The sequence below is a fragment of the Sminthopsis crassicaudata genome, chromosome 6 (genome assembly GCF_048593235.1).
Source record: "Sminthopsis crassicaudata isolate SCR6 chromosome 6, ASM4859323v1, whole genome shotgun sequence".
Lineage (NCBI taxonomy): Eukaryota > Metazoa > Chordata > Mammalia > Dasyuromorphia > Dasyuridae > Sminthopsis > Sminthopsis crassicaudata.
In genome coordinates, this window is record NC_133622.1 from 181917972 (window position 1) to 181933277 (window position 15306).

Sequence of the window (15306 nt, forward strand, 5' to 3'; positions counted from 1 at the left end):
ATACTATCTCAAGTACCCATTAGCCAGACTGCTTAACTTTAAGCCTTTTTTTCTGATCTATTTCAGTTGTAGCCAACTCATGATCCATTTGAGGTTTTCTTAGCATGTTTTACCATTTCCTTCTGCAGCTTATTTTACAGATGAGAAACTGAGGCAAACAGGGTTGACTTGCCTAGATCACACAGATGCTAAGTGTCTGAGGCCAGTTATGGACTCCAGAAGATGAGGCTTCCTAATTTTAGACCTGTCTTGAGGCCAGTTATGGACTCCAGATGAGGCTTCCTAATTTTAGACCTGGCACTTTTCTAAGCAGACTGGAGTCATTGTTTCTGAATGCTGAAGCAAAAACTACCCCTACCCCTTTCTCAGAGCTATCAACCACTTGCATTTCTCATTTTGTCCACCTGCCCTTGACCCAAGAGGTCAGCCACCTTTTGGAAACTGCTCACATTTTCTTTAAACTAAGTTGGAAGCTGGGATAAGTGGGGGGGAGGGGGAAAAGGGGCAGGAATCCAAGTTGATCCTTCTGATTGATAGAAAAGGAAGTGGAAAAATTGAAACAAAACATTTGACCACTTCTAGCTATTGTCCAATCCCTCAGCTTCCCCAAAAGACATCTGAGCCTTAGCTTGAAGATCCTTCAATTGGATCTGTCAGAGCTCTAAAGGCAAGGAGGTGTCACAATAGGTAACCCTGGGCCTAAAGTCAAGAGTTCAAGTACACTTAGTAGCTGCCACACCTGTCTTATATGGAGAGTACTCCCAAACTTAAAAATCCAGTCCTCACCTTTCTTGCTCTAATTCCTAAAATGTTCAAGTTATCAGGGAAGAAAATAAGAAATAAGCATTAAGTGCCTATTTGATGCTCTTCCTGTTGCAGCTGTTTACAGCCAAACTCACCTTGCTCACTTTTCCGACTTTGATTTATTCTATTACCATCCTTCCCTTCAGACTATAAAGCTGCCATTTTAAATTTCTTCATTACCTAATAATCCATTACCCAATTCTAAATGTTTGTTCCTCTAGCTTAGCTTTAGTACCTGATATTACATCCTTTCTACCCCCCCCAAATAAATACTATTCATTACCCAGATTTAGATCACTGCCCATTTGGATTATTGTAATAGCCTTTTAATTGGTTTCTATTTTCCACTGGCAAGTCAATAGTCCATCCCTTCATACAGCTTCTAAAACAATTTTCTTAATATACCTATCTTTGTCACTCCCATATAACCTAGAACTTGGTATTTTAAGTCCATTTGTCTGCTGTTCTAGTTGGATTTCATATTGCTCCTCTTTATGTACTCTACTTTCCAGGCAAACTGTTAGCCATTCCCCATTTTCATTTTATTTCACTTCTGCATATTCACTCAAGCTGTCCCAATTCTACCCCTCCCCCTCCAATGCTTAAAACACAAGCCCACATCTCTACGGTTATGTCTATTCTTTGGGGCTTAGTTCAAGGGCTATCTCATGTAGTCTTTCCTGAAACTTTTCAGCTCAAAATGTTTTAATGAAGTTTTCTTAAAATACTTTAGATATCTTCTATTTAAATATTCAAGACAATGCAAAGTAAAGCTGTCATGTACCACTGTTAAGTCTAAAGGCAAGAATTGTCATTTTTCAACTTCATTGCCTGAGGACCAAATAAATAGGAGATACATGATGTTTGCATAGTTCAAGTAAGTGGTTTAGCAAATTAAAATGTGTATGTAAGAAAGCCAAAAGTTAAACATGATTTTAGGGCTTTTCATTTTGAAATGTCAAAGGTGGCTAATATGAGGGTCATCATTAATACTAGAACATAACCCAACAAATAAATGTCAGAAAATAGGAAATTTAGCACAAATTAGGGCTTTAATCCTTTTAAATAATAAATTCAAACAATGTTTAAAAAGCATACCCAGCACTTGGTTCCTAAACTCTGGAAAAGCAGAGCTTACTAAGGAATGTAAAATTAAATACATACAGTTGAAATTACTTCAGAAACTGATTTCAACATAAAGTTCTCCTTTTAAACATTAACACTCCAAAAGGATGCAACCAATTTTTTTTTCAAGTTTGGAAGGCCAAATCAATTTACTTAACTGGCAAAATAAAGCTCTAACAATGAAAAGGACTACTAAAAATGGTTTATTATTTAAAGGTCTGAAATAAAATCCAAATATTGGGCAAATTATTAGTGGCAGTTGAATCATATGTAGTACTTAGATACTATTTAAATAGCTTCATTTTGAAGTTCACATAATGGTTCTGAATAAACAACACTATACTACCAATGTATTCCAAGGAAAAGCTAGAAGCCACCAAAACTTGGCAGCAATCCGCTAACATATAAACAAGGAACCTAAGTATACTTCTTTCATAAAGAGTATAAGAATATTTGTTGCAAAGAGAAAATCTGTTGGTTTTATCTAGACATAAATCTCAAAAGAGCTTTTCTCATAACCTTTTCATAGTACAAAAGGAAAAAAACAAAACTCCAGGATGAGAAACACAGTAAAAAAACCAACCAACCAACCAACCCCATAAATCTTTCTGGACAGTTACATTAGAATTCCTGGAGACATTTTATTCACTGAACATACCTTTTAAGTAGGTAGGGTTTTTAACAAATCATTATTCAAGATACTATACAAGTACAAGAGTGCCTCAGAGGCTTTGTTTTTAAATATGCAATATTAAAAATCAATTTGCAGACCTTCCAAATTATTCAGTTCATTAAATAATGCAATTTCAAGACTGAGTGAGCTTTCTGTTGAGCCACTGGTTACTTTAAGCCTTCCATGAAGGGTGGGAAAATGTGGAAAGTGTTTGAAGGAGAAAATATCCACTTAATAGCTGTACGGCATCTAGATGTGGGGAAGTTAGATTGCTACGGTTCTTTAACAACACCCACCAAAGCAGGTCTCAAGGTTCGCCCATGTAGCTTATACCCAACTTTGGTTACTAGTGCAATGGTGCCAGGCTCCTTCCCTTCTACTGGAGTATGGAACAAGGCTTCATGTTCATAGGGATCAAATTTGGCACCAACAGGATTTAGTTTGAGCAAACCATGCTTTGTGAACACTTTTTGAATCTGGACTTCAGTCATAACAAGACCCTCATACAGGTTTTTCAAATGAGGGTTTTCTTCCTTTATTTCATCTTTTGGGACACTTGCTGTTGCCTTTTCCAAAATGTCAGCAACTTCTAATAAATCTTTACAGAAACCTTGAATACCTAAAGAAAAAAAAAAAAAAAAAAGCAATTATATTTTTTAATGTCAAATTTTTATTTTACATAGTAATCACAAATTTCATCTACATATCAGCTAAACATTATCAAAGCAACTTGGTTATAGTGGAAAGGAAACAGGACTGGAAAATCAAGCCCCTGCTCTAGAACTGAATAGCTGCATGACTTAACAAGTCATACATACCACAAGGTCTGTGTCTTTTTTCTCTTATACAATGGGTAATATTCCCCTTTGTTCCTTCTGAGATACTGTGCTACAGAAATATGAGATGCTAAGTTTTCTAGGCCTAAGTTCCATTTGTTTAAAAAAAAAAAGGGGGGGGGGGGGCAGGATGGAGGGTAGGGGGAAGACCACAAAAACTAGATGATTGTGAAAGTGTCTCCTAAGCACTGATATTCTCTCCAAGAGGTAAGATTTATATAAGCAGAAAAAAAACAGGATGAAAAAATTTTAATATGGCCTCAGAACAGGGAGCTCTAGAAAAAACAACTCTGAAGTTCTTCCTCTAACACTCCGACTGGAAAGAGGATAGCAAAAAAGTAATGACAAATACTGTGGACAAACAATTTTGTACGCCATTATGATGTGGTTTAGCCATTCTGAAAGTAATTTGAAATTGTATCCCCAAATCACAAAACTGAGACCTTTTATATCTCAAGGAGATCAAAGAAAGAGAAAAAGCTCTTTTTTATGTATGGTACTTTAAAAAATGGTAGCAAAGAATTAGAAACTAAGAAAGAGTCCATTTATTAAATAATGGAGCATATGAATGTAATGGAGCATCATATCATTACATGACAAAATGGATAGTTTTAAAATCTAGGAAACCTTGTATGAAATGTCAAGCTAAGTGTGTAGAACTAGGAGATCAATTTATTCAATTTATAACAACATTATAAAGAGAAATAACTTTGAAAGACTTGAGAATTAAGAAGAATGATGCTCAAAGGTAAAGGATTCAACAAGAGTATATGCATTTGTGGGCATAGTTTAATATGGGAACCGTTTTGACTATTAAAAGTAATTTTTTCTTTTCATTGAGTGGGAACAAAAGATGAGCCACTGAGACATCTTTTTTTTAGTGCAGAAAACAAGGAAAATCAATAGTTTTGAAAATTACAGATCAAACTATTATACACTTAATAAAACAAAAAAAAAAAAAAAAAAAAAAAAAAAAAAAAAAAGCAAGTTTCAAGTCCTATGAGAGAGGAAACTGTCCATGGACAACTAATTCTTAAGAAACTGGACCAGAAAAGTCCCCACACTTCCAGGTGTGATGTGTATGAAAACAAAAGGCACCAACAAGTATTTTTTAAAAAGAAAAGCTTTCAAGTAGAGTTTGGAAAACAGGGATTATATATACCACATGAAGGAAAAAAAAAAAAAAATCAGTACATTTCAATTCCATTAAAGAAATGAAATTTTATTCTGAAGTACTGAGTTAAGACTCAGCATGAGTAATGAGAGGCCACATGCAGGCTATATGAATGGGACTTAAAAGTTTTTTTGAAAGCTAGAAAATTAAATACTTGCTGAATGACTACTATAAGTTGTTGTTTTTTTTTTTTTTTTTTTTTAAGTTTTATGGTATGGTACTTCCTCTTCTTAAGGAGCTCTAATTGGGAACACAAACAGATGCAAAATTAAAAATGGAATTTATCATGTAACCACCAAATCACAGATATCTTTCAAGATTTCTTACATGTGATTTCAAAAATAAAGTATTCATATTATCAGGAAAGAGGAAGATAAGGAAATAAGCATTAAGTACCTAACATATACCAGGCACTGTGCTAAGTGTTTTACAATATCTTCATTTGCGTCTCTGAGCTAAGTGCTGTTCTACATTTGAAGAACTGAGGTAAACAGAGGTTAAATGACTTGCTCAAACAGGAATTCTTTGAAGCTGAACTCAAGCTTTCAGATCCTAGGCCCAGAGCTCTTGCCACTGTGCCACCCAGCTATTAAAGTGATAAACTGATTAAGTAATGTACTGCCATTTCTCACCTAAAATAATTGTGGATTATTTTTAAACATGTAATAGAGAATGCATTTTAAAAAGTATAGTATGTGTAACAGTTCATTTATATGTGCTGCTCCTTCACAAAAATTATCCATTTACCATAGAAAAGAGGTGACCCAATGTTTACAAAAGCTACATCAGTGGAGCACAAACTAACAGGTCCTACCAAAATGGAAGGCGCTCGAGTGACTAAGCAGGTTGATCAGCTATGCTGGTCATCAAAGGACTAGCCTTCCCAAGTCAAGGAAGTCTTTATCAATGGAATTCTGAGCATTACAGTGACTTTGCAAGGGTATCCACTTAAGCCAAGGAGGTGATCAGTGGAAGGATCTAAACTAAAAATTATTCAAAATATATATTCAGTATCTTGGGCTAAATTTAGACCTTACCTTATAAAACAACTTTTGTACTATTTTTGAATACATGAATTCAAGAAAAGATGTTGACATTTTCAAACTTATCCTAGCCATAAAGGTGAATCCCTACTGGAATAACCAAATGTCCTTTTTAATCAACTTTTAAATTTAAGTTACTATCTCAAGAATTAAGTCTGCCTAGAGGTCATACAAAATAGCTGAGCTGCTTTCAGAAGAGTAGCTGTAAGTGGCAAGTGCAATGGTGCTCAGTCTTCCTGACCCTGGGCGAGCTCAGGCTAGCTACTCTTGCCTCCCTTTTGGGGACTATTTCCCTACCTTGTAAAATACCAGGATTAGACTCCATTTCAATGATTCCCTCCAGTTTTAGAACCTATGATTCTAGATTTATTGGTTCCACCAAATCACTTAATAGTGGATTCCAGTTAAAGTGACAGAAAACTCAGGGGCCATCTACAGGCAAATCCTTCTCTTCACTCTTCTTCTCTTTCTTGCTAAAGGTATCCCTCTCCTCCATGACTTTGCTCTATAAATCATGTGTTCTCTTACACATCTTCAATGTCTTCTCTCAACTGGGTCATTCTCAGCTTAAAAACAATTGTACTTCTAACTTCCTTTCATTTCTTCCTTGTTCTTCATAGGGAATAAGCATTGGGTATTTGCTGTGTGAAGCAATGTGCCAAGCATAAACTGATATTTCTAAACCTATACGAGTTTCAATCCACTCCATTCCTAACCTGTCATCCTTGCTGCTCTGCCCTCACTTATGCAAAGTTTCTAATTAATCCAATTCTGCCCTTCCTTTTCTCCAAATCTTTCAATCATCCAATAAGTACAGCACCTAGCACCTCAAACTTAAGAATACAAATGCTTCCTGGTAGACATAGTCTCATTTAAAGGAAGCATGATGCAAGGATTATTTCCTTGAGTGAGAATAATCGACTCACTGACTAAATAAAGGAAGTTGTGAGGTTTTAAATAATTCCTCTAATATCTCTCTAATTCATTTACTAATAACTTCCCTTTCAAGCAAAACTTTATTAAAACTTACATTAAAAATGTAAAATAAAATATTCTATTAGGAAATGAAACTACAATTATATCAGACTGAACTTCTTCTCTACAATATAAAGTGTAATTTATGCTGTTAATAAAAATTCTCATACCAAAAAAGATCCCTGCTGGTAATCAAAAAGATTCTTTATGTTTTTATATAAATTCCTGGAGGACAGGGACTTTATCAAATTCATCACATTTCTACCATGCATTAAAGTTTAAATATTATTATTCTCTTCACAGAAATCTTAAGGATTTTGAAACATTTCCCCATTTAACTGATAAAAGATCCTTAAAGTTAAACACTTGTTCAAGGTCTCAGAGTGAGAGTAGAAAAGAGGCTATAGGATTCTCACAGACCAAAGCTTCTGCCCTCTGCAATACTGCCTCAGAACAGCAGGTTAAGGTGCTACTTAAAAAAAAAAAAAAAAAAAAACCCAAACATTTGAAGCCTTTCTGGTCTGGCAACAACATACTAGAGCTTGTGTTCCCTTAACAAAACTTTCAGGAACCAGGGTCCATGCTAAGTCAGAAAAGGCATCAAAGGAAGAATAGAGAAAAAAAGTAACGGCACTGCTATCTGCACTAGCACTTAATGTTTTGATTCTAATTATTTAATAACTAAAGCTCTACATAACATATTGCACTAATTAATTTTATATTTTTCTTAAAGTTTAAATAATACTATAAAGAAAATTCTGAGACTACAAAAAAATAAAAAAGGAAACAAGATTTTATATCTGCTTAATCTTACTATGTTTATAAAAACATGCAATCCCTTTTCTCGTGCATAAAACTTTGAAATATATTGCATCCCTGCTGATTCCTAGCAGTTGTAGTTAGCAGCTCTGCACTATATTTGTTTAATGACAATGATGGGAAGTACATTAGTCCAGCACAGAACACTAACCAGTAATGTGTTCTCTTAAGTATTCATGTATACTTTTCCAGAGGAGTTAAGTGATATGGCAAGTAAGCAGAATTAGGAATGAATCCAGGTTTTTGGCTTCTAAATCAAATTTAACATTTACACATAATATGTATTTAAAAATTATGCTTCAAGTGTCAGATTAATTTTGTTGTGTACTTCATTTGACTATAACACCAAATTCTATGTACATGCTATCCTTGATTATCTTGCCCCCTCCCTCCTCCCTCAATCTAGACACATCCCAGGGAGTGGCCTTGTATGTCAACTTTCCTCCAACCCCATTCTGTTCGATGCTGCACATTCTTCCGTTGGACATCCATTTATTTTCTTCCATTAAAATTTAAAAAAAAAAGAAAGAAAGAAAGGTAGCATTTCTATGGAAAATGTTTTATGCCCAGTGCACTTTTGTGAATAAAAGTGGTCTGTGATTTAGAGGATCATTTACCATATAATTTTGCCTCTTCTACCAATTTCTGGCTCCGCCGCCTCAAGTTCTCTGTATCTGCTAAGGCTCTCTTGTACTTCTCCTAAAACAAAAATTAAAGACAGATTACTTCCTTTATTATCTTCTCTTTTAGTAGTAAATTAGGATAGAACAAAGATCCCAAATGATGAAGCACTTTAATATTGGTACCGCCAATCCTTCTTTATTAAAAACAAACATAATCAGGGGAAAGGATGGAATATAAGCAGGCATGAAAAGTAAAAGCCCACTAAATAAAGTACTCACACTCTTTAACCAACAAACCCAATATTATTCCAGGAAGATTACAACAGTTCAAATTTTTTACTCAAAGTACTGGTAGAACAACTCATGATGAAAGTGGACATTAAATTTAATTTTCAAATCCTTTTTGTGTGTGATGCCAAGGACCTAGGAAAGCTCATCTGAATCTAATTCCTCTCTGATAATAAATCTTTATTCAGCATACTTGGATCCACAGAACTTTGGCTCTGAAAAGGAACTTAAAAGCCACCTAGTTCAATTCCTTCATTTTATAAATGAGAAAGTGAAAGGTTCAGACTTGTTCAATATTATAGAGCAACAAACAAAATGTATAGATCCTAAACCTCCAGAAGATTTTTTAAAAAAATCTTTCGTTATGGAATTTGACAAACACCAAATATAAAAATTTTCATAATAACAAAAGAAACTAAACCTTATTACATATATACTTTAAAAGTATCGTTTCTATTAAACAAATTAGTTCTTAGCTTTCTTCCTTTGTCTTTAAACCTGTTTCTGATCTATGTATTTTAAAAAGTATTCTACTAATGTTTTTCTTTTCTTTTTTTTGGGGGGGGAAGGGGAGACAGTAGGATTGAGATTGAGAATCCAACAGTTTACATTACCCTCACTCATATCTTACCAAAGTTTCTTTCAGCTGTTCTTCTAATTTGACCTTCTCTTCAGTTAGTGTCTTCTCTGTAGAGGCACTGTCTGTCTTCTGTTCATTTTGACTAGAGTCATCTTCTAAGTTCTGGCCATTATTTTTCTGTTTTGTTGCTGTACAGAGCAGTCTAGAAGAGGTCCTGAAAAACAATTCAGCAATGTTAATTATTATTTACAACTTAAAAAAAATAACACAAAAGAGGATGTTTAAAATTTTCTCTCATGTTAATTATTTGCCAGAAACACGAGAGGGAATAAAATGATCAACTCAAGTTAAATATATAAACTCTTGGTTATAGAAAATGCTACAATTAAACTTGTAAATTTAGTCTAAAAAGTACAATGCCTTTGTTAAGTTGTGTCCTATTCTTTGTGACCCCATTTGGGGTTTTCTCGGCAAAGATATAGGAATAGTTTGCCTTTTCCTTCTCCAATTCGTTTTTTTTGGACAAGGAAATTGAGGCAAACAGGGTCACACAGATATTAAGTATCTGAGGTCATATCTGAACTCAGGATGAGTCATCCTGCCTCTAGGACTGCTACTCTATCCACTGTGTCACCTAACTGCTTGAAAATATATAATGTTCATAAATAAACTGGCTGGTACAAACTACTGATACAAAATATTAATATGCTAATTGTATTAATGGCCAACCTAATCCATGATCTTTCCAAATGTCTTCTTTAAGCATGACAATATAACTCACAGGGTAGGAGAGACCAGATAGCCCAATTGTTTCATGCTAAAAAAGCTACTTAGTAGCTACAGAGATAGGCTTAGAATCTAAATCATACATATATATCTCATTTGCACTTTGGGTAAACCACTTTGATACCTGAATGAAGAATGGTTAAAGACCTATAGGGAATAGTCCAAGCATAAAGAAATAATGACCTGACCCAGGGTAATATTTTTATCAGGCAACCCTGTTTGAGAAATGTTAGAAATGTGAAAGCTACAGACCTTGTCAAGAGATTGGACATAGGGGAAAGGAGATGACAGAGAGAAAGACCAGCAATCAAAAATTGGGAATAATATCTAGGATTCAAGCCAGGGTAAAAATGGTGCCCTCAATAGTAATAGGGAAGTGTGAAGATAGAAGAGTTTAAGGGGAAAGATAATGACATCAGTTTTAGACATGCTGAGTTTGAGATATCTAGCAAGCATCTGAAGATGTGACACCAGAGGTCAGACAGCTTACTTTTAATGAGTCCTAATCATAACTTCACAAGAGCAGTCCATTACATTTGGGGGCAGCTCAAAAGTAAAAAAAAAAAAAAAAAAAAAAAAAAAAAAAACAAGCAGAAACCACAAAGTCTATATATTAGTTAAGAGAAATCTATACCCCTTTAACTTCTACTTATTTGTTGAAATTTACTCTTCTGGGGCAAGCAATTTATTCTCTTCCATTTGAAGAGCAAGATGTTACTCCATTTTTAAAGATAGTTTAAGGGATTCACTGGTAAAAACAAGATAAGAAACTGTGGTATAAAGACTTAAAATTCAGAGCTCATGGGTTTGAAATAGAGAAGGAAAATTACAGTAAAAGTTTGTCCACAAAAATTTCCCAGTGATTTTCCCTAATGGTTTCCTAGCTCAACTCATGAGTCACTCAACCATTAATGCTTTTCTTACTATATTTTCCAAATGAAATCAGTCGTTACAGATTCAACACGAATTCATGGATGTGGAGGGTGGCTTTGTAAAGTGTTAGTCTGGATAATGAACTGAACTACATAGTGAAAATGCCTTTTAATTCTTTTCATCCCCTACAGTAGCACTGAACAAGAAAAGTATTTAATAAATAACTATCGATTTGAATAATCCCTTCCTGGGTTGAATAAATAGAAGGTCTTCAGTAATTGTTGATTTGGCTAGATATCCTCCCACTAACCTAACTCTGGGAGGTAAACAACTTTTAGCAAGGAGAGACAGAGAAGGTCAGGGTGCTTGCCCTTATGACCCTTGGACTAGACGTAAATGCTTATTTTAGTACAATATCCTTATGTCCTTGATTCACCAATGTGAAGGTGAGTCCAGATCAGCATTTTCACAATGCCTTTAAAAAGGTCCTTCCTCCTCCCAATTTAGTGACTACAATGAAAATAACAAAAAACTCAGCACTATAAAAAAATGTCAAGGATGTTTCATTTGTACCAGAGAATCTCTATCAGCCTCAGATGCTCTGAAAATACTATTGTAAACGAAGTAAATTATGTTCAGCTTACATATGTATTTACTCTTACCGGATTTAGTCACTGTAGGGGGCAGAACCATTTTAGTGATTTCCTTATCTTATCAAGAAACTAGCTCTCGGCAGAGTACAATGCTTTAGAGCAGGGGTTCTCAAACTATGGCCCTCCAGTCACAAGCGGCCCACCAGGTTATGGCAAGTGGGTTGAGGGTGGAGACAGTGTGAGTTTTTGTTTTTACTATAGTCCCGCCCTCCCCCAGTCTGAGGGACAGTGAACTGGCCCCCTATTTAAAAAGTTTGAGGACCACTGCTCTAGAATGTTGAAGCCACTTGGGAGTAAAGATTATGTTTTTAAAAAAACCCTCACACAGAATGAAATTCAGAGGTAACCTAGAACTTTCCAGTAAACCTAACTCTTCAACAGAGAGATGAGGGTGAAGACCGCTTTGATCCTGGGTTCTCATTACTCTACTGGACAGGAAGCTGCACAAAGGCAAGGGTCAACTCTTCTTATCTTTGTATTTTCCCTAGAACTTAGCAGTTATTGGCGAAATTCCTATTTCACAACATCCCGCTCACATCAGAATTTAAAGTCCTTTAGATTTCATTTTTATATCCCCACCACCCAGCAGTGCCTTAAACACCATTCGTATTCAAATTCGTTGAATTACCACGTGAGCTCCTCTGGGCCACTTTTGGCCGACCCAACATTTATCATTAAATATCTACTACACTAACACGAAAGAGCTTCAGAAAGCTTACGGTCAAACTGGGGGAAATATAGGATGCACAGATAGAGCTCATTAAAGTCACATCTCAATCTTTGCAAAGTCCTTTCCTCACAAGGACACATTTTGCAGAGGAGGAAAACGAAGCTCCAAAGGTTTCTGGCCCAAGATCACGCTGCTAGTGTCAACCACGGGCTCCCCTCTTTCCAAAGGCGGGCGCTATTCCCACCACACCCTCGATGCCGCCGCCTCAAAGTCCCAACAGTGTGGGAAGCAGCCTGGGAACTCTGCCCGCGTCCGAGGAGCCTGTGCTGTTCACAGTCTGGACTCCAAGTTCAGGGGAGGGAGCGTGAGACCCGCACCGTCGGAGAAGGGAATCTGACGTGTAGGGAAGGGGAGGCACCCATGGAGAGTAGCTCTAGGCTGGGAGAATTAAGGAAGGGGGGTGGGGTGATGAGGGCTAAGGGAGAGAGGTCCTAGGGTGCGGTGCCGGGGCTGGCAGAAGAATCGAAACCTGGGCCAATCCGGAACCGCTACTCTCCCGCCCAGAAACTGCGACCCCGGGGTTCCCAAAGCCTCTCACGGTCCCGTAGGCCCGTGGCGGTCCACTGCCCTTCCCTCTCCCCACAGGGTTGTGTGTCTCCAGCGACGGCACGCGACAGGACAGTGACAGGAAGGCGAGGACCCCGTCCTTCCCTTCAGCGGAGAAGCCTGCCAGCCTCTTACCGGAGCGAGAGGGCGATCGCCGGGAGAGTCCGCCGCACCAAACCCGAACACTGCGCCGCCATGGCTACCCTCTCAACCCCGATTTGCCCCCGATGCTGCGTATACGCAACGGCACGCACGTTCTCATCTGACGAGCCTCGTCCTACCGCGAGACGGAGGCGCGCAACAACTCGGGCTCACTGCCACAGCCCTAACCAATTGGCGTTTGTCGTTCCCTTAATGGACAGAAGTTATTTCACCAATCCTCGTACCCTATGGACGGAGCGGCCTGGCAGGGGGAGTGGCCTGACGAAGGAAAGCGAGAATCTTCTCCGTCATTCCCCACCTTTTCATAGTTAGGCGGAGAAAGGGGGTAAAGGTGATGGGAAGCTGAGAGGAGAGCTTCCGGGTCGGGGCGGAAGAGAAGCGAGAACCAATAGAGGGAAAGTTTTGGGAGAGAAAGATAACGCCTAGCTAACCACGTGGAGGTTTGCTGCGGTACTGACTACTAAAAGTCCTTACCGGAAGACACCTTCGGGGACTTTCAGGCCCACTTTCTTCTTTGTATTGAAAATGCCACTGGAAACTCCCACCTCCAGGAGATGGCCCTTCATTTTCCAGCAACCCAATACACAGGAGTACTACAGAGAAGAGGTCTCCACCACGTTCTCCAGGACCATTGGAGGAAAGGACAGCCCCGGCCGGGAGAACGGGACGGGCTGTTGGAGGGGGGGAGGGGGAGAAGGATTTCATCAAATAAAGATTGAGCGGACCCGCGCAATGCAGAAGCCTGAGGAGGGCGTTGTGGGATTGGGAAACAGCGCTGATCACACCGGCCGCTGAGTTAATTAGAAAAGTTCTGCTTGCAGAGGACTCAAATCTGAGCCTACGGGGATTCTGGAGGTCTTCGCTTCCTTTTAGAAGGAAGATGGGTTGGATTTACACGGGTGGAATTTCAGAACTTGAGCTTTTTGTCTTCGTGGCTAGAATGGAAGCGCTTTGAGGCTAGGACTCTGTTTCTATACTTAGTGTTTAGCACTGGGGGCAGCTAGGTGGCGCAGTGGATAGAGCACCAGCCCTGAAGTCAGGAGGACCTGAGTTCAAATCTAGTCTCAGACACTTAACACTTCCTAGCTGTGTGACCCTGGGCAAGTCACTTAACCCCAGCCTCAGGGGGGAAAAAAGTGTTTAGCACTAACACTTTCCAAACGCTTGGATTAAATACCCCTTCCCTCCCCCTCCCTTCTCTTCCTTCCTCCCCTCATAGCCTCCAACATGAAAGGACTCACATCTGAGTTTAAAGAGTCTGCAGGCCATCTTACCTCCTGTTGTCCCATCATTGGGCCAACATCTAAATATAGATTTACAATTCTATTTTGGATTCATCCCACAAAGGCAGACAGTTGCAATCTATTCCTCAAAACTGAAATGGATCTCCATCAATTGGAGAATGGCTGAATAAATTATGGAATATGAATGTTATGGAATATTATTGTTCTGTAAGAAATGACCAGGAGGATGATTTCAGAAAGGCTTGGAGAGATTTACAGGAACTGATGCTGAGTGAAGTGAGCAGGACCAAGCAATCATTATACAAGATTCTACATGCACGTGGCTCTCTTCAACAATGAGATGATTCAAACCAGTTCCAATTGTTCAGTGATGAAGAGAGCCACCTACACCCAGAGAGAGGATTGTAACTGAGTGTGGACCACAACATAGAATTTTCACTCTTTCTGTTGTTGTTTGCTTGTATTTTCTTTCTCATTTTTTTCTTCTTGATGTGATTTTTCTTGTGTAGCAAGATAACTGTATAACGCCATACATATATTGGATTTACATATATTGTAACAGATTTAACATGTATGGAACTACCTGCCATCTGGGGAGGGGGTGGGGGGAAGGAGGGGAAATTTTGGAACTGAAGGTTTTGCAAGGGCCAGTGTTGAAAAATTACCCCATGCATGTGCTTTGTAAATTAAAAGCTTTAAAAAAGAAAGGAAGAAAAAAATCTATTTCACACTGTGCCCATCTTCTCTGAAGAGCTGGTAGCTGTCTTTCCATTCATGTCAGACCCTGGTGCTATCATTGTTGTCTATTCCAGAAAGATATTGAGTCCCTCCTTATCAATTTTCCAACATCCTGGGTTTCTCTTGAGCAGCTTGAGTGATTATGCCAGAAATTTAGCTGACAGTTTTATGTCACTTTGCAGTCTCCAAAACAGTAAGTGCTTCTAGCATTACATAAATGTTAGCCATTATTAATATGATGCCTGAGTCCTTCAGCTCCACCCTCCACCAAAGGATTTCTTCAGATGACTTATTTTTGGATTATTCAAATTGATGTATTTTTCTGTTTTAAGTTTGCTTGTGTCCTCAGCCATTTAACTATTTCCCCACCAGCATTTAAGTGATTTTACTCCCATTCACATAAATATCTATTACTGATTTTTTTTTTTTTTTTGAATCTGGAGAGGCATTCATTATTCTTCTAAGGTAGCTGGGTTGAATTATGGAAATTGCCCTGGCTAGTCCTTGAAGATCTCCAGAAAGGGGAGAGGGAGACTAGAACGAAGGACTTGCGAAGGCTGTTCTCAGAGTAAATACCTATGACTCAGAGAAGGAGAACCCCTTGCTACCTAAGTCTATAGAAAGCTCTATGCTA

General features: G+C 38.0%; 1 protein-coding gene across 1 annotated transcript; it reads right to left on the bottom strand.

The window, feature by feature from the left end:
• Positions 1-1837: 1837 nt before the first annotated feature.
• On the bottom strand, positions 1838-12819 carry GRPEL1 (GrpE like 1, mitochondrial). Its single transcript, XM_074272592.1, has 4 exons — positions 12664-12819; positions 8992-9154; positions 8067-8148; positions 1838-3221 (listed from the first exon to the last, which is right to left on the bottom strand). Exons 1-4 carry the CDS (start codon positions 12723-12725, stop codon positions 2875-2877), a joined length of 654 nt encoding a protein of 217 aa, XP_074128693.1. The 5' UTR covers positions 12726-12819; the 3' UTR covers positions 1838-2874.
• Positions 12820-15306: the final 2487 nt, after the last annotated feature.

Coding starts and splice junctions, on each gene's coding strand:
- GRPEL1 (XM_074272592.1), bottom strand. CDS start 12,725: ATGGCGGCGCAGTGTTCGGGTTTGGTGCGGCGGACTCTCCCGGCGATC. Junction 9,155..12,663: donor GCGATCGCCCTCTCGCTCCG/GTAAGAGGCTGG, acceptor ATTGTTTTTCAG/GACCTCTTCTAGACTGCTCT. Junction 8,149..8,991: donor AACAGCTGAAAGAAACTTTG/GTAAGATATGAG, acceptor TTTTTGTTTTAG/GAGAAGTACAAGAGAGCCTT.